Raw genomic sequence first — 20,353 nt, 5'->3', positions numbered from 1 at the left:
CAGATATTACAGCACTGCTGATGAAAACTATAGCAAGAAATGTAATGTCTTTTTCCACAGATAATGTATGTCATTACCAGTAGTGTGGAGTAAAATGATCTACATTGGTTTTGCCTGTTTGCATACCTGTTGTTTTGCTAACAATTTGTCTTTATGTCCAACTCCATTTTTAACTGTCTTTCCAGAAGACTAGCTTTCTCCATGATAGTTGCTATAGTGATCTCCTGATGAAGCTCTTCTGTCAGGTCAGAGATTTCTGTCTTCATTCTTTCCTTCTCAGAGTGATGGGACTGCTCCTCTTGATAAACATGGTTTCCTATCTGGAGCAAAATGTTTCAAGAAGAAAAAACGTTATGCAGTACATATGATTGCATCACTTGCTACGTATCAGTGACTTTTTTGCTGTTGCTTCCACGGTATCAACTCTTCTAACTGAACCAGAGATTTTTGACATCAGGGCATACAGCTTTATTTATTTTTATGTTTTTTTTTTAACTCTTCTGTTGTGCTTTCATTTACCTATTCAGTATTAGAATTGAACAAAATACAAGACATTTAAGTTGACATTTAAAAAGGATGTACTAAAAATAATGCTAAAAATCGGTATTTATGGCAAAGACTATCCAAGGAAATATCCATTCAATATACCTAAGTCTGATTTAGTTATATTGCTCCTAAGTTAATTTAGGTTTCAAATAAGTTTAATGCAGCCTAAATTAACTTAGGGTAATATAAATAAATCAATCTAGAGACTCTTTGATGAGAAACTATGTTAGAAATAAGGAGCACATACAGTAAATCACGTTATGAGAATTTTTCCTACCTTTACATATAAAATTTAAGGTCAAACTTTCTGCACTGTATCCTGTGCACAGTCCTCCAAAGAATCAGCACAAAGGTTGTTCTCATATCTTTTACTATAACCAACAATTCAGTACTGATTGATAGATTTTTTTATTATGTAAGAAACAAAACTACATAACCCAGCAAACAACCTTTCAACCCTATTTTAATAATTCCTTGCAGGACTGTACACGACCAGTAACAGATGGCATTTCATTTTTATTTATGGAAACTACACAGAAATACCAGAATTGTAAACAAATAGATGGAGATGCAAAAAACCTTAAGAGTTAGATCATGCCTATCATGCCAAAATTGCTGCATCCGAGTCAGCTGCATGCAATTAGAGATATTCCTGCTTCGAGTGCTACTAAGCAAAACCACAACATGCCTGAAGAGGAGTTCTGAGCATCCTCTACTCCCAAAGTGTTTTGGCCTGCCAAGCCATGTGCCAGTCCACAGTGCTATGCCACGACTGATTACACACAGCACTTGAGAAATGTGCAATGCAATGCAATATATAGTTCAGACTAAAGAATGCTGCCCTAGATTGTGCAGCAGGTGACTAAGCTTGGCCTTGTGTAGCTACCTGTCCTACTGACTTGTAGCATTTGATCTGCTGACATATCTTATGTCTGAGACCACCTACAAACTACTACTTACCTCCTAAAGCCTATTAATTACTTTTAGCCTTAGAGGGTTTATTATTTGCATGGTATTACTCAAATCACAGTGATGATTGAGCATGGTCTCTTCCCTCACTTCAGTGAAGCAGCTAGCTCTGCACAGAATCAGAGTGTCAATATTACAGCTATGCATCTACCTCCCGAAATACAACCATATATGAACACTTTCTCATGTATGAAAACTTCACGCTCTTCTAAAACCACAATTTATCTCCTGCTCTCTTCTACATATAGTCATACCCAAGGTCAGTACTTTTCTCTCTTTCAAAAATCCTATATTGCAATTAAGACCTGGAAACAGTTAATGATATGAAATACCTCATTTAGCTCTTCTTGCTGGCGTTCTTGACTTTGTGCTAATAGTAACAACTTGGTGTTTTTATTTTCTAGTTGCTCAGTAAGTTGTACACAAAATGGCTGATGCCTTTAAATAAGAAATAAACAAAATCATGAAGCAAACAGAACATTCAATAACCTTTACCTTACAGCGTCCTCTCTACAGTGTAAAACTGTGGAAGAGCTGTATGCTGATGAAAAAATACAACAATCAAAGATTTGGCCTAAATCGGGTTGGATCTTGCGAGATTTCTAGAGATTAAGGACAATGAGAGGGCATGCAGAAAGAATCCTGAAATCTTTTGCAGACTGGTATTTCCTATAACCTCAAATAGCTGAAGTAGATTAGACAAGCCATAAAAAGATGAATGTTTTATTCAAGGGAGGTTAGGGAGAATCTTAATTACACTGTTTCCAAAGTGTCTTAATGCTGAGCAAATGGGAAAAGCTTGTAAACATATAAACAGAAATAGATTAAATGCATTGATTTGTAAAGATCTAGACAGCATTAAAGCCTTTTTACAGAGCCTGCATCTATTGCTTCCATTTTGTTGTATATAATTGCCAATGAAAATGTTTATTCTAATATTGTTTAGAATCCAACATTTGAATCCAGAGTATCTTAAACCAGCTTTAATTTATATCAAATGTAAAAATAAAAGTTATTAGCTCAGAAGTGCTTCTTAATTTAAATATCGTCTTCAACATACATTTCCTGCATATCTTTATACTCCCTGGTTTTCTGTAGTTCTGTATGCATCTGTTGGCATTCCAGTTGTATCTTTCTCCAGAGAGCATCCCGCGACTGCAGCTCATTCCTCATTTCTGAAAAGCCTGCCTCCATGTTCTAAACAAGCAATACATAAATAGTTACATAAATTTAGACAGCTCAAAAAAGTGTGTGTTAACACATTAGTTTCAATACCTGTATAACTTGGATGAAAGGACATACATGGTTTTATTAGAAGTTTCATTTCTGAAAAAGACACCGCTTTCATGTCAGTTCTCCAAAAATGTAATCTAAAAATCAGATGCTGAATATTCGTTAGCTCTTGCAATGTTCCCTTGCATCTGCCTCTGAAACCATCATAGGAAACATCATTCAGAAGTTCTTCATTGTACTAAATGCATCTAAAATACATAGTTTGCTTGTTTCAGCAGGTTCTCCACCCTAGAACACGCTTTACGTGCAAGAGTAGGTGCCACAAGTAGCTTCCATTTTCTATTTTCCTAACAGCATTTCCAAATTTATAAGCTTGAAAACTACAAGGCTATAGAAAGGCAGGATTATGCACATTTCTTTATTAAACATTGCCTGGAAGCTTGGAGCAGATCCACCTAGACATCTGTACTTAGCCAAGGTGTGTGCTCAGTCATCTTTAAAACTAGTTCTATTCTGCATGGAGTCAACTGCTTATTCAAGTGAATATCACAAAATTATTGAACTATCACAAAAAGATCCTTCTTAGGGACTCCACAAATCTTACCTCTATTTTGCCATTAGTTTCTGACTGATAATGTGATAGACAACCTGAAGATCTATGTTATATTCAGCATCACAAACTCTGAATTTCCACAAATATGCTGAAAACATACTCAAGAATTTGGAAATATAACCCACAAATAACACAAGTAGCAATAATAATCAGATTCTTGCAATAATAATATTCAGAGAATACTTATTTCCTCTCAACCAAGATCCAAAAGTATCTTCCAGATTAAAACAAAGGATTTTCCAAGGATGTTGATCCTTTGCCTTTAAAACCATTACACTAAACCTATTAGTATTTTTCATAGTTTCTTCATTTGATTTTAATACAGTTTTCATGTTTAAAAGCAAAAATAGTCTTTAAACTTTCATAAGACAACTGGAATCCAGAAATGACACTGCAAGCAAGCAACTTCAAAGGTTTGTTTTCCTTAGAGCCTTATATGAGAATGACCTTCCTTCCAAGAAGCCTGTGGTTTTCCTTTGGCTAAAAGGGCTGCTGCAGACAGATATGAAGTGCTTTTGTTGCATATATAGGTTCATTCATTTTATCCTTTGTTAATATAAGGCTGAGAGAGCTTTTTTAAACTCTCAAATGCAAGTCTGGGCATATTCACATGAAGTAAAGCCTAATGAACTGTTAAAATTCTCTGCAAGACTTTCTTATGATCATCTTTATGACTTCAACATTCAAGAAACAGCCACAATTATTTTATAATATATGAATTTGGGGGAGGGTTATCCCCCTGATTTCATTCTGGGGTGGATAAGAGGAATGAATGCTGAACAATTGTGTGGTAGAAGCCATATCTGACTGCAGTCATCATACAGATTTACATAAATTGTATTTTCTTCTGTGAATTGTAATAATAGCAGGAACAACAACAGCCACAGCAGCAGCCATGGTAATAATTGAAACAGAACTTCAGGTCAAGAGTTTCACACATCACTGCAAAAAAAATCATTTAGACATGTATCACTTATTATTTTTGGGGATATCTCTTGCATCTAGTTAAAACACCAAAAAGAAAAGTAATTTTGATCCAGAAAACTTTAGGTTTTGTTTAGAGAACCATAGAATCATAGAATAGTTAAGGTTGGAAAGGACCTTAAGATCATCTAGTTCCAATCCCCCTGCCAACCTCACACTAAACCATATCACCCAAGGCTTCATCCAACCTGGCCTTGAACACTGCCAGGGATTCACAACCTCCCTAGGCAACCCATTCCAGTCCCTCAGCACCCTAACAGTAAAGAATTTCTTCCTTATATCCAGTCTAAACCTCTGCTGTTTAAGTTTCAACCTGAAATACAAGTTTTTAAAGAGTCTGTTTCAATCTGAAAAAATTTCCAAATCCTCTCTTTTCTTCCCATGTTTGATATCAAAAGGAAGTATCAAAAATTTCATCATCAAGTCCTGTTCTAATACTACTCAAAGCTGTTTGTGGTGGATTGACCCTGGCTGGACTCCAGATGCCCAGCAAAGCTCTATCACTGCCCTCCTCAGCTGGACAGGGAAGAGAAAATATAATGAAAGGCTCTTGGGCCGAGATAAGGGCAGGGAGAGATCACTCAGCAATTGCTGACATGGGCAAAACAGATTCAACTCAGGGAAATAAGGGTAATAAGAAATAAAACCAAATCTTAGAACACCTTCCCCCCACCCCTCCCTTCTTTCTGTGCTCAGCTTCACTCCTGATTTCTCTACCACCTCCTCCAGAGCAGCATAGGGGGATGGGGAATGGGAGTTACGGTCAATTCATCACACACTGTCTCCGCTGCTCCTTCCTCTTCATGAGGATATATGGAAGATATATGAGGCAAAATACTAGGCTTGCTACCATTGCTATTAGCCTTCTCCCCACCTAGATCCCCATTTACCTCTCCCTTCTTTACGCACATCAGGTCCAGCTGTTTCTATCCTCCACCTAGCACTCCTTCCCATAAACCTGCTTACTTCTTCTGGCTCGAAACAGGCCTTGTGCTTTCCTAAAAATATATCTTCTCTGAGCTACACCTTTTCACCATACATTGAATTTACATCAGTGTTTTCCTTCTGCAGCTATTTGCAAATGTGGCTTTTCTAACAGCAGTATTCCACACTACCAGCACAGTTATTCTGCAACTTTCTGCCCTTTAGCTGACAATGTTATGTACATCTATCTCCACTGCTTCTTAAAATATCTTCAGTGCTTCCTACAGCTCCTGTATTTTATTCACATGATTCAAAAAAACCTCTTGCTTGAAGATTTTATTTAAGGCTACAGCACAATAACACCTACCTTCTCTGTTGTACAGTATCTATCCACCTGCTCCGATGCCATGATTTCTTCCACTTCATATTCTAATCCTACCACTTTTGATGGCAGACTTTTTAACAGGCCCCAAAACAGAGATTTTTGGTTGCATACTGATAACTTGTATACTAATGTGCAAATGAAATGTATAAACATCACATGAGCTAAACTTGGCTATTCAGACAACACCTGAAATTAACTTCCACCACATATATGTTAATTCACATGAAGTATATTGCGTATGCAGTTATAACTCTGCAACATTGTCTATAAACAGAAAGAGATTATCCTTGTCCAGAAAGAGTTGAAGTTACTATAGGCCACTCAATATTTTACTGGACCTTCAAGTGCTTCAATGAATAAGCAAAAGCACAATTTGTATTTGTTACCAGAAAAAAATGGCAACAAGAATCTCATTCCTGATCTATTTCAAACATAGCTAATAAAAAAGTCTGTAAAGATTTTGTATTATCTCGGGCTTGTCAGAACTCATATATCAAGACCAAAAGAAGAGGCACAAATGGCTGTCTTCAGACATCAGTGCTATGCTGAAAAACGGTAAACTAGGGATAAGATAAAAGCTGAGGGCTCTTTACATGGTTGGCAACTTAAAAATTCATTGACTGCAAAATCTTCCCTCAATAATAATAAAGTGTACCACACATGTTTCTATATACTTATTTACTAGCTATGTGGCAGGCACAGTGTACAACAAGGTGTAAATCAGATAAAGAGGTTTCATAGAAGTCATTAATGCACAAGAAACCAAGTGAACTAGGCTGAGTTTTTATAGATGCTATGGATATAGGAAAGTTACAAAACCCTTAGATAAACAGGCAAGAATAAAATATAGCACTACGTATCAAATATATTTCTGTTTTCTTTCTAAGTGCCACTAAAAAAATGTACTGTTCACAGCTCATTCTGTGTTCCTGTAAATCATATACTTCATGTACAGATCTTTTATAAAGGCAACTCAGTACAACTTTTTAAAGTACATTCCTAAGTAACTAATTAACCAACATTAATCCCACAGTCATCAGGGGAAAAAAGAAACCCCATCACTACCTGGCAATGGTTCTGGTACATTTTTAGATCCTCTCGGAGTTTCAGATTTTCCTCTTATAGTTTATTCTTGTTTATTGCTATTTCATTCACAGTTGCCTTCAGTTTTTCAATCATCAACTCATCCATTTCACTTTTGGGCTGGTCACAGGTAATTACCTCTTCTTGTTCATATTTCTTACTGCTTATTTGGAATTGATAATTCTGGGTCTGCTTCTACAGAGCAAGAAAATCTTTTAAATGAAATTCAGTAATTCTATGTAAATCGCTGGGACCAAACTATTCCTGTCTAAAACATAAAGCTATTTCCATCTTCACCAGGATCTGCTTAGAAAAGATGGCACAATTGAAACAGCTTCCATTACTTCTCTAAAGGAGTCTTTATTTAGACTCATGTTCCTTGTCCTCAGTTAAAAAAAATGTTTCGGAGACTTTGAAGGGCACAGAATTTTTTCAAGGATATTTCTCCTCTGCTGTGTATTTCCCTAGTACTTAATGTTAATTAGCCTCAAATGTGGAAAGGTGATTCTGGTGACCTACACACGGCAGTTACCTATAAAAAATAATCTGAGAGAAACGTCCTTCTTTGATTCATTGAACTCAGTGGGAGTTGTGTGTGTGTGCGCCTCAGGATAGATATTAACCTTCGACTAGAGGCTAGCATTACATAGTTCATGTATAAACAGCTCAGTTACTACAGGAACTGCACTTTGGTATCATTATCCTTAAACTTGGGGAAGATTCATCTGCACGTTCTGCAGAGTCCCACACTCCATTCAATTTCGTGTACTAATTAAAATCCTAAGACAAAACCTTCAGAAAACTGGTATTGCCAGGATTTGTGAACTCACAGGCCTCATGAAGAATCATAATTACTATGGTAACTGAGTTTGCTGTTTAAAAACTTATCCACATAGATCCCTCTACTGGGACATTAACAAGCAGCAGTAATTTTTCAGAAGACTGAGAATTCACCAAAAAAATGATAACAAAATACAACCTGGAAACCATATTTCATATGCAGAGATCAAGTGAGCAAGAAAATGTGTATTAAAAATAAATAGGGTTACAAATGCTGTATGCCATTGACAAGGACTGAAAAAAGACATGCTTTAGACAGTTTTTGATGTAATTGATTATGTTCCCATTATTTGTGTTGGCTGAACACCCAAGTAGAACTGACCACTGGCTGCATATCAAATGAAAGCCAAAAGAAATTTGTAGGTAAGTTTCACTTCCATAGTTGACAAATTAAGGTCCCCTTGACATCAAGATACAGAGTCTGACATACAAAATGTTAAAACATCCTGTGAAAAATATAAGGCACTCCAGCTGGAAATCAAAGACCTCAGAAAAGAGGAATTTCAGACAACAATACAGGACCAGTTAATGCTTTCAGAACAGTTAAGTGGTAACAGTCCATCAGGCTTCTGTTTAATAGTCAGTATTATGTTACAGTTGTGAAGAAAACTGTCTTCAAAGAAAATTCGCTGACATCAGTGAAAGCCTCAACAGAAAAATGTGAATGAGCACTGTGAGTGTACTTTGACTTGTCTACGTAAATAATCAACATGCATCCCTCTAGTTTGGTCTAGTCAAAGTCTTGCTCTTTTAACACATTTGCAAGGAAGTTAGAGATGCAATATAATGCTTTCAGCATCAAAACCGAAACCTTAACTGCTATCCTTGGAAACATTAAGATTCACTTAGGAATTGTTAAGAAAGTGTTTCACTAGATTAAGATCCAATGATCTTGGTAACAGTGGAAAAGAGGATTACCAGTCAGCAACGTAATTGGCTTCCCCTCAGTTAATTTTTGAGCTGTCTTGTGGCCCAGTTCACTTGTAAGTTATTTTCTAATATTATTTTAGAGCAGTATAGGTCATCAAGACATCATTAAATCAATTTTCTGTTCTGCATTGGAGTGGATTAAAAAACTAAAAATATGCTAGATCAATAAGCTGTCTAAAAAAAGTAATAGAAAATTGGCAAGTATAAACGAATCAGGAAGTCAGGCAAGAACTGAATGATAACTTCAAACTGAAGAGTATGATGAAAAAGAGGTAAGTGATCTAATAAACAACTCCAAGTTGTGATTTTGAAGTAGCATATAGAAACTATTTTTTGCATAAATGCATAAATGATATTATAGAATCATAGAATAGTTAGGATTGGAAAGGACCTCAATTAATACATAGTTATGACCCTAAAAAAAAGGGCTTTCTTGGATTTGAGGGAACTTTGTATTTGAGTCAAGCTAGCAATGGCATGCACTTCTTATTTGGTAAGATACTTTTCAATAACTTTTCATCACAATTAATTGCATATTAGTAAATAGCATAAAGGGTAAAATTATTCCCAAACTATATTTAAAAAGGAAAAATTAACATGCCTTACCTAAAGGCCTGACTTGGCTAAAGCAATGTATTCACTACCAGTATATCCATGTATTGTCAGATTCACTATAAGCTTAGTGGTGTTCAGATTTTTTTAGATTAACACAAAATAATCATAGCTGAGCTAACAGATCATTTTCTTCCTAAGGCAGGAAGATAAGAATTTTACCTGAAATAAATTACATTTCTTGGACAATAATTTTTGTTGAGCATCTAAATAATCAAGATAATTTTGGCAGATTGTCCCCATCTTATCCCATTCTCTTGATTTTGCCTTAAATTCCTGGAAGACAGCAAAACAAAGCTAATAAATACAGGGCGAAAATCTTGATCTAAATAACTTTGCAATTTGTATAGTTCTAAGAAAAATCCAGTTGTTTAATTAACACATAATCTTTCCATAATTTTGGAAAGGAATAAAAAAGAACAATTATATAAAGCAGCCATCCAGTCACCCCCACTAGAAAAAAAAACATCTTAAGGATTGTTAATGTGGAAAACAAAGGATGTTAGTAATTGTATAAAATCGATAAAATATTTTAAATGATTTCCAGTGCTGTAGATCTTGGAGTTATGACTATAATACACCCATTTTAGTGGAGGGCAGTTCCTGTGACTTTAAAACTATATCAGTGTCAAGTAGAGTAATCAGCAGGAACTCAAACTTTTAATGTACAGGGTTATTTTACCAAATTGGACAGCAGCTACTGTGAATAAGTTTTACTTCTTGATCTCTTTAAATCTGCTGCTTCTGGTTCCAAGTTCACCTAGCTTAAGCAAAAACTTGATAAAGAAATTCTATCATATCGGATCTATTTAGTACTGAGTTTGTATTTGCATTTATATCCCTATTAATAGTGTGTTTGAATTTGCTCTTAAATTGTACCAGATCCTATATGTTCACAAATAGACTCTAAAGGCAGTATCCTACAAAACCCATAGAACTCCAGTTACTAGAGTTGTTCTCTTATTTTGAAGAATTAACCAAATTAACACTATAGTGTTTTACACAGTGAAAACTGAAATACTTATAATCTGTTATAAGAACTTCCTTTTCCAAAATAGAAATGTTGATTCCAAAATGATAGATGATTTTTTACAATTGTACTATACTGGCGTATCTCCCAAATTAAGAAAATAAGATTTTATGTCCTAAATCGATTTGCTAGAGCAAAATTGATTGCTTTCCAACATACAGGGGACACCACCTGGAGTACTCAGTTCAACTCTGAAGACCCAACACAAGAGGGACATGGACCTGCTCAAGTGAGTCCAGAGGAAGCCACAAATTCTCTGAGGGCTGGAGCACCTCTGCTTTGGAGACAGGCTGAGAGTGGTGGCGTTGTTCAGCCTCAAGTAGAGAAGGCTCTGGGGGAGATCTTAGAGCAGCTCCCAGTGCCTAAGGGGACCTGTAGGAAATCTGTAGAGGGATTTTTTACAAGGGCATGTAGGGATAAGACAAGAATGGCTTTAATCTGAGAGAGGAAGAAATTCTTCACTACAAGGGTGGTGAGGCCCTGGCACAGGTTGCCTAGAGAAGCTGTGGCTGCCCCAACCCTGGCAGTGTTCAGGTCAAGTTGGATGGGGCTTGAAGCAATCTGATCTAGTGGACGGTGTCCCATGGCAGAGGGGTTGGAAACAGATGATTTTAAAGTCCCTTCCAACCCAAACCAACATATGGCTCTGTGATACATTAATACAAATCCTCTTTTATCTGCTTTGGCATTTTAAACCAATAAACATCATCCCTTTTTATAAGATGCAATACAAATGGAGTTTCAGACTCTTTAATAAGGACTGCTGGTTCAAGGCCCTACTAAAGCATGGCTGAGCTTAGTAGATTTTCAACGTGGTAATTACTAGAATTCGCTGAATATATTCCAAGCACACATTTTTCATACTGCATAATTAATCAAATTACAGCATTGTGTTACATTATTGTCACATCTTAATTTTGACGAAGGTTATTCTCAAATTAGCTGGATCAGAGAGCTTCACAGTAGTGATATATTTAGTTAATGATACATGTATAACCCATTTATTATTCTTATATTAGCAGATGTTGGCAGCAGCGCTGCAGTCCAAAGTGTAGTAGCACTTCTGATGGTAAGGACTCTTCCATGTGGAAGAGACAGCAACATTCTGTAAAGCTAGAATGTGTCTAGGATGTGTCCTGTTATGTAGGCAAAGTCACCTGAAGATTGCAGAGGTTAGTCCTGTATCTTATGGAATAACATAGAAGACAGGCAAGTATGCTCAAGTCCTTCTCTGGGGTACTCTCAATCCCTTCATCCCCCAGCCCGTATTGAGGTGTGTGTAACAAACAGTTTTCCAATCCTGTCTTATCTAGCCCTACATGGTTGAGGTTGTTCTGAGATCTATAAAATTTGAATTAATGGTAGGAATTACGTGACTGTATCCTGCATATGTAAAAGATCTCATGCCTCAAGAGCTTATATTATCCAGTACAGGATAATATAATCCAGGATAATATATCCAGTAACCAAGAAAAAATAAAATCAATTTATAATTACACTTATGAAGAAAATTATCTATATTAATTCATAGAACTATTAAAAAACCTAATAAAACTTTAATAAAAGAACAAAACCTGATTATTAATTATGCGCCTTTTCTTGACAGAGCAAGCAAATGATATAATTTTTGTACAATTATCAGGAAATTAAGTTTACAACTGTAAGCCACAAATTAGTTCTAAAAGCATATTAAGATTAGAATATAATAACAAAGTATTCTTACCTGAAGTTTCTTGTATAAATTGCTCAGTTCAGATGGTGTCTCTATCCTTCCCTCACATTTTTGTCTACTTTCAACCTTTTTTTGTTTTAACTGATGTAACCGTAGCTTTTCATAGCTATGTGTCAACTTTGAAAGCTAAAAATGAAAGCAGAGTTGAACATGCAGAATCTATCAAAAATGACCATGTAGCCAAAGTTTTCCTTAAACTATAATCCCCAACTGCAGCTTCAGCATTCTAAATATTTAATCAGTGTAACAAAGAGTCAATCAATAAAGTTTATTTATTAAAGATGAACAAGAGTAAGCTCTCATATGAATGTTAGCTAACTGTTCACATGGGTTAATCTGACAGTTACTTATTTCTTCTGAAGTCCTTTATGGCACTGTTACCCAGTGTCATTTCCTCCAATACGTCTATATGGAATGTTCCATACTTGTTTACTGCCATCTTGTGTTGACATTTTTAAAGGGTGCTTCACTGCCCAGAATGAAGGATTAGCATTAATGCATTTTAAACTTGAATGTTTTGTATCATGAACATAGTTGAAATGTTTTATGTGTGATGATTGCATTCTTCTGGAATCATTAAGTGCCAAAGAGTGTCTATGAGAATTAGACACTATGTTCTGCCTATGGATCTTATCATGGAAGCGAGGCTTGGGAGTCAGAGGCAAAGGAGTCAGAGGCAGAGAAGGAAGGGGACCAGTAGAAGTACCACTCTCTTCAGAAGGTACCAGCTTCTTCAGAAGAACAGCCAGTCTCATCAACAGTGAGCTATACTGCACAAGCAAAGGGACTGTGGCCATTAACAGGCTTGACACAGCAAACTGACATTTACTGGTAGAGATGTGTACATCTGGGTTTGAAATCAAAAAACAGGAAAATCAAGGGTATTGACAAAGGAAGCACTAAAGGTACGGTCTTGATGGATGTTGAGTGAAACAACTTTGTGAAGAATGTTGAGTTCTTTTCAAAGCTGACGACTATGAACACCGATCATGTTGTTATGTTCTTTTACATTCAGGTATATATGACTTAAAAATTCTGACTCTAACATACAGTTATTTGACTAAGCAAATAAAATCCATAACATCTCATGGTTTTGTTAACTGCTCAAGTGAACTACTGTCTGGAAAAGAAATCACTTCCAAGGAAGGAATTGGAAATTGAATTGAATCCTATTAAACAGACCAGGAATGAGCAGTTGAGATCTCTGCAGATAATAAAGATGGCCAGGGTAGTCCAGAGAAGATACAGAACAGAAACTGGAGTTTAAAAATCATCTGGAAACTTCCTAGAGACATTTGAGATGATTTTGGGAACTCATACTATGGAACAACAAAAAAGAATTGAAAAGATGACCAGAAGATAGATTGCCCTAGACTACAAAGTTTCATGAAATAGAGAGGCTGGGATGGAGTTAATTTTCTTCCTAGTAGCTGGTACAGTGCTGTGTTTTGGATTTAGTCTGAGAATAATGCTGATAACACACCGATGTTTTAGTTGTTACTAGGTAGTACTTAACTCTAAATCAAGAACTTTTCAGTCTCTCATGCTCTGCCAGTGAGGAGGAGCACAAAAAGCCAGTGAGGAGAGGCACAAGAAGGCAGGAGGGAACAGAGACAGGACACCTGACCCAAACTAATGAAAGCACGTCATACTGAGTATATAAACTAGGGGGGAGTTACCCGGAAGGGACTGATCGCTGCTCGGATCAGGCTGGGTATCAGTCAGTGGGTAGTGAGCAATTGTGTTGTGCATCTCTTGGGTTTCCTGAATTGTATTCCTCTTCCTTGCTTTCTTCCTTGCTTTCTCCTATTATTATTATTATTTCTATTATTATTATATATTAATTTATTTCAATATTAAACTGTTCTTATATCAACCTGTGGATTTTATCCTCTTCCATTTGTCTTCCCTATCCCTCTGGTGTGTGGGGTGGGGAGGAATGAGTGAGCAGCTGCATGGTGCTGAGTTACCAGCTGGGTTTAATCCATGATACCACAACAGGAGGTCCAGGGACAGATTTGCCCAACTTTGAATTTCTGAATGTAAATCCAGTAACAAGTACTTACAGAGTTGAGATACCATCTTCAAAACAGTATCAAAAGTCTTGCAGAGAAGCTGCCTATATTTGAATTTGACCTTGCCAGAGAACACAGTTGAAATAAAATGTTTAAAATGGGTCAGAGTATCCAGGTTTAAGCAACATGGAACTCATTACCTTTGGAATAAATATATCCTTTTTCAAATAACAGGAGTTTTGCTCTTGAATATTATGGAATATGTGAAGTGCCTGGGAAGAGCAAACACACATGAAGTTATTAGACTTTATGTGAAAAGGTAAGGAAATACAGGATCCAGCACTTCAGCAAACCAGTCCAAAAGGGAACAGAATATCCAAAATCAGAATATATCATTATTTTAATATTGAATTAAAGAAAGTAGGATACTTCACACATTATTGTCTGAATGTTATAATGACCAGTAATTAGACTAAAACCCAAGAATCCTTCAATTTAATGCTAGATATTTGATTTAAAAATTACATCCAAGTTGTTCTTTTTGCATAGAGCACGAGTGAGTTTTGGCATTTTAGTGAGCTTTGGGGTAGAAGACTTTATCTACGTTTAGTAGTCATCCAAAGCCTGAGTTACCCTGCATTAGAAAAGCTGCCTTCAAAAGCTTAGTCATTTCAGTTATCTGAAATTCTTGTCATAAACTGACATGAATTATATTCTAGGGGTGTCTATTTCCTTGATACTAAAGGAAGCCTGAGCTAGCTCAGATGTAGCCATCTAGCTTTTAAATGTCTAAGTGAGGCAATTAGTTGCCAAAGTGCATAGAGCAAGAATGGATTCTTATTCTTTTGCTGAAGGATTTCTGTCATTTTCAAAAGTGGAATAGCTAACAAAGATATCAAAGATAACAAAGATATCAAAGATAACTATCAAAGATTAATATTGAAAAAAATATGGAGAAAAGTAATGAAGATAAACCCCTAAAGTTTTTGCTATTTAATTATGAAAGTGTTGTATATTTGAATGAGTGCAGCAGTGAGCCCTAAGAACTTCAGGTTAGATACCAGGAATTATCTCCCCAATACAAGAAAAACACCGTTTTTAGTTCATTCAAGAGACACACAATCAATTCAGTGGGAATGTTGGTTATTAAACAGCTGCTTTTAAGACGAGCAAGGTTGAAAAGCACAGAGGACCACAGAAGCAAGAGTGTAACAGAGAAAATTGTTCTGAATAGACTAGCATTCTGAGAGTGAGAAAAAGAGATTCTATTTCTACCAAAATTAGGAAGGAATGAAAATTGGGAAGGATTTTAAGAATACATCTGCAGAGAAAAATACAATGTTACTGGTAGATAGTAACACATCCATTTGCGCAAAACCAGCTTTTGAGATTATACAGCAGAGAAGGAGGTCTAACTTTCAAGTGAGGGTAAGAACCAAAAGAGACAAAGGAAATTTAGTATTGTCAGGGAAGCTTGAGACTTTAGGTATGAGTTTGTGCAGCTCAGAGTCGGGGAAACTGAAGTTATTCTTTTGTAGATACCACAGCACTGTAATTTTAAAAAGAAACTGAATGAGGAGATGTGGCAAAAGCTGGAGGAGCAGAGCAGAATAGACCTACTGTCTGTCACAGGAATTTTTCTGGAACGAATTGGAATTGTTTTGACAGGCAAGTTTTCCGTTCATCACGTAGAGAATCTAGGCAGGCCCCCTAACTTAGGCACTTTTCTGGATGGATATTTCATGAAGAAATACGATATGGTGAAAGGAGACGAATGGGAATTGGAAAAAGAAATGCAAATGGCATCAGTGCAGGAACCTTTGGTAAAATAAACAGAATGACTGATAGAAAGGAAATGTTTGGACACATAGATTGGGAAAGTGTTGCGTATACTTAAGAGCTAGAAATACAAAGTTGTTGCATAACAATAAAAGAAGAAGCAATCAGGAAATTTGAAGAAAGGTTAGGTGGTCTGAGTGGTGAGTAAAATGAAGAAGCCTGGCAAGAAGTATAACTAGGTTTACAGAGAGAAGCTTGTGAGCTAGGAGGTATAAGATTGTTCACAGAGAAAACAGATTGTACTGACCCAAGGTAAAAAAAAACACAGAGAAAACAGATTGTACTGACCCAAGGAAAGGACTTACAGGGAATGAACAACTTCACAATCAACATTTTGAAAGTTTTAGTTTCAAAACGTTCCCTTTCAGTGAAGTTCTGAGCAATAACAGGTAACATAAACCCATTTTTAGCTTATGATAAATAAAACTTGAATGAAAAATATTTCAGCAAATGTGAAAAAGGATGAGAAAAGAGATCTGCTGCATTTTGGAGGATAGTTCTGCTTTGCTAAGAGTACTTTACAACTGCCATGTAAAAAGTCACCGTTTTTCATTGCATGGTGTTTATCTTCTCAGTGATCATGTTAAGATATTGTTTCTTTTCCTGTAATTTGTGTCAATTATAAAATAGCTTTTATTTCTAGGTACTTTGCAAAATAATTTAAAGTGTTAATTATATAACAACCAAAGCATTTACGGTTTACACACAGAGCTGTTTGCCAAACCAATTTCCATATATAAAAAAAAATAAAGAGAACATGCACTTAAAAGTAAGCTATACATTTATTCATTTTATGGATTTGGGTGGTAAGTGTTATCACCTCTAAATGAATATAATTATATCCAATTTATGCAATCCAATGATTCCATGGTAAGTTTGATGACTGGGAATTTTTAATTTTAACTCTAAATCCCTGGTAGGAGAATCTAGTGAAGGAAACAGCAGAATAGCAGGAAAAACAAAACAAAAAAAAATGCAGAATTGTGTATGTTAGTAGACTGAAGTTTGCTAAGAAATCTGCAAAAAGGTCTTCCCAGAGCCTTCTCTTCTCCAGGCTAAACAGCCCCAACTCTCTCAGCCTTTCATCATAGGAGAGATGCTCCAGTCCCCTGATCATCTCTGTGGCCCTCCTCTGGACCTTCTCTCACAGGTCCGTGTCTTTCCTGTGCTAAGCACACCAGAGCTAAACAAAACACTCCAGGTGGGGTCTCATAAGCATGGAATACAGGGGGAGATCCATCTCCCTTGACCTGCTGGCCATGTATCTTTTGATGCAGCTCAGAATATGGTTACCTTTCTGGGCTTCAAGTGCACTCTGAAATAAATAAGGCCAAACCAAATTCCCAGCATTAATAATCCAAGTTACTCTAGTTTTGATACTGTGTTCCCTTATGGAGAGCTATCAGACCACATCAATAATCCCTGTAAATCAGGCAAACTAAACCCAGAAAAACTTGTGGCAAAGACATGATGAGAGCAGTTTAAATCTAAATATTCCTAATGTGCGTCAGAATCTTACTGACCTGAATCTAATTAAATTTTATTCATTCACCAAGGTTTTGGTTTATTGGTCAGGACATCAAGTACCTGTCTTTATAACAGATGTTGCAATCACATCAAAATCCATCAAAAGAATTTGGATGTGTCACTACAGAAACGATACTGGAGCCTAGTAAGAAGCTGAATGCATTATCATTTATATGACATGATTCATCTTTCCCAAATCCATAAAGGTACATCTATACCATTAGGCATTAGGTTCTGTATAGCGCAATCATAAAATCATGAAATTGACAGTTTTCTTACCTCAGATCTCAGTGCTTGAAGCTGAATTTCATAATTCTGAGCCATTTCATATTTAGTTTTCTGTAAGTCTTCCAGTTTCTGTTGAAGGATTCTCACCTACAGTTAAAATAAGTATTCAAACTTACCTTTTCTGAAGTGTTCCAAAGTATGTAATTTTTGGATTAGTAATTTGAAACTTTGAAAGCAGGCATATGCTTAAAAGATAGATGCTAAAAATACATACTCATTCAGTAACTTAATAATAAAACTGGATACCACGAACCCAGGTTGTGTCAAAATCAAGTTAGGGATTTTATAGTAAAAAGTCTCAGCTTATGCTTAATGATAATACTGTATGAGTCTGTCATGAAAGACCATTTAATGCGGTTTTTCTGACCCAACTTTATGAAGGAACTGCTGTGCTCCATTAAGCAAGTTTTGCTTGAATGGCTTATACAACCCTATTAATGACTTTCAACTAGTTATGTCCAAATTATTGGGAGATACTGTAGTCTCATTTCAGCTCCCTAAGTACAGCGCCATTTGAGATATCTTGAATTACCTGAGTTGCACAGAGATCTGAGAAATATGACAAAGAGCATACATGACATCTGTATTTTTCAGGTGAGAGTAGCTGGAAGATAGGTAGAATATGCAAAAATATTTCAGGTAACATCTCCATACAGGCAAATAAATTGATGCTTTAAGGACTGGATTAGCTGAATTATTCTCTTGGCTTCTTTGGCTGCAGTGACTAAGGGCAAGTTCCTAATTGCTCATTAGGGAGAATTATTTCATTTTCAAAACTCCTTCTGGCAGTTCAGACACTTAGTTCACAGGATGATGCTCAACTGTAAACACCTAACTTCAGATGTCTTGAACTAGAACTGAATGTTGTGCTAGGATTTACTGATGCTTCTGAATGAATATTCAGCAGACAAAACTGTGAAGTATGGACAACATCAGGTACACTGGGGCTGTCAGTTTGATAAGCAAGTCTAAGTGGTGATACAATTTGAATCTTCACTATTAATAATAAAATTATCATACAAAGACAGTATATCATGTAAAATAATAAAAATCAGGTATAAACAGGAAATACAAAGATGTAATTTTCTGAAACTTTTTGAACTGTACATTTCTATTTAAAACTTTTGACGAAACTAGAAGTGTTGGCATTTAGAAAAAACATCACATTATCATTTTACAGGTAAACTGAGGATATTCAATTTAGTCTTTAGGGAAACAGAAGGAATATGAGACTTTCAGTGACATTTTTACAATCACTTTTTGGAACAGAAGCACACTTTAAGGCATAACACTAAGGATAATTAGTGACCTTTAGAGGGTGTTTGGTATTTTTACATGCTAGAACAAACACCTCTTCTTATAGAGCATTTAGAGCATGCTATTAACTAACCACCAGAATAAATACTTTCTTTATAGAATATGATATTCTCAAATACCTCTTGACCTTTTTGATCCAGTTCGCTTTGGGCACTTGCTAATTCTTGATTCTGGATATCCATCTTTGCTTCTAAAGCTTTCATCTTCCTTTCCCATTCCACTTTCTTGCTGTTTACCACAATATCAATTTGATGCACTAGTTCCGGAAGTTCAGTTTCACATGCAGAAGTTCTAATAATGTAAAAAAAAATATATTTATTTTTTCAAATAAAGAATAAGGGAGAAAAGCATTTTTTTAGTTACATTTCTAATATTTTATTTTAATTCTAATGGAAATAACTATTTTTCAATATCAGAAAGAAAGAAATGGAAACATTAAATGATGCCTTCAAATGCAGGTAGAATCTCACTTCATCCATCTTAAGTTTGCCTGAAGTCAAAATCAGAATATTTAGCATATTCTGAACTATTTGTTTAGCTTAAATGTTGTTTGATATCCTTTTACTCCTTCAGGGATGAACTGTGAAGTAAGCGTAAATTGAGTTGAAAGTATCCAGGCCCAAACCTCAATGGACAAGGGCAGGAGAAGCTGAATATTAAGTTACTACTGGGCACAGGACTTCCCAGTAAAAGTACATAAGGATGAAAGCAATTTGTTATTAAACAGCCAACTTTAAAGTGAAACACAATTCTTAATTGCTAGGCCAACTTTCCACTCTTTTCCCATTTGTGTGTGGAAAATCAACTTACATAACAAGGTGATTTGTATAATAATAATAAGGTTTTATTCCACTACAAAGCACAGAAGTGCATTTTGAAAAAGAACTTCTCTTTGGGGGACTGTGTGGTGGATTTCATAGAGATTTGTATAATATCTGCAACATATACATTTTATTTTTTTCCAAAGTTCTGAGGTTAAATTTGGAATACATCCCCTGCATTACAACTTCATTATCAATAATAGGCAATGTCTTACTCTGTTGCTTTTGGAATATGATGTGTCCTAAGTAGCAGAATAATGATGTATGGTGAATTTATGCTGTATTAGAAACTGCCTTTATCTGGACAGTGTGAAGCAATGTTTAAATCAGCTGAGTATACCATTTAGCCCATATATACAAAGTATCTGAACTTTAGCATGGAAATTTCTTTATTCTAAATCCATTTGATACCAACTTTGCATTTGATGATGAATAGAAATTTAAAAATTGAAATAAGAAAGATACACACTATGGAAAATTTGGTTCTGGATGCTTCTTTCTACTCTCTAGAACATTTTATTTGCAGAAAATGACAATTTCACATCAAAATGATACAGTCTTTCTGCGGTATATGACATTTCTTTACTGAAGTTTATTGCCCAATTAAGCTCAATTGTTTTATGAGCTGGTAGCTTCTCTCAACCTGTAGATTTACAGCTGGCATT

The 20,353-nt window shown here is 35.8% G+C and overlaps 1 protein-coding gene across 1 annotated transcript in view; it reads right to left on the bottom strand.

Moving 5' to 3' along the window:
- Positions 1–20,353, bottom strand: part of DEUP1 (deuterosome assembly protein 1) — a 44,138-nt gene that overhangs the window by 17,459 nt on the left and 6,326 nt on the right. The window contains 9 exon segments of the mRNA XM_034060055.1: positions 127–155; positions 158–320; positions 1,848–1,953; positions 2,576–2,712; positions 6,720–6,932; positions 9,282–9,395; positions 11,873–12,007; positions 17,542–17,637; positions 18,987–19,158. Of these exon segments, the coding sequence (XP_033915946.1) occupies positions 127–155; positions 158–320; positions 1,848–1,953; positions 2,576–2,712; positions 6,720–6,932; positions 9,282–9,395; positions 11,873–12,007; positions 17,542–17,637; positions 18,987–19,158 (1,165 nt within the window).

This window comes from Melopsittacus undulatus, chromosome 2 (assembly GCF_012275295.1).
Source record: "Melopsittacus undulatus isolate bMelUnd1 chromosome 2, bMelUnd1.mat.Z, whole genome shotgun sequence".
Classification (NCBI taxonomy): domain Eukaryota; kingdom Metazoa; phylum Chordata; class Aves; order Psittaciformes; family Psittaculidae; genus Melopsittacus; species Melopsittacus undulatus.
This window is presented reverse-complemented; position numbering and strand designations above follow the sequence as displayed.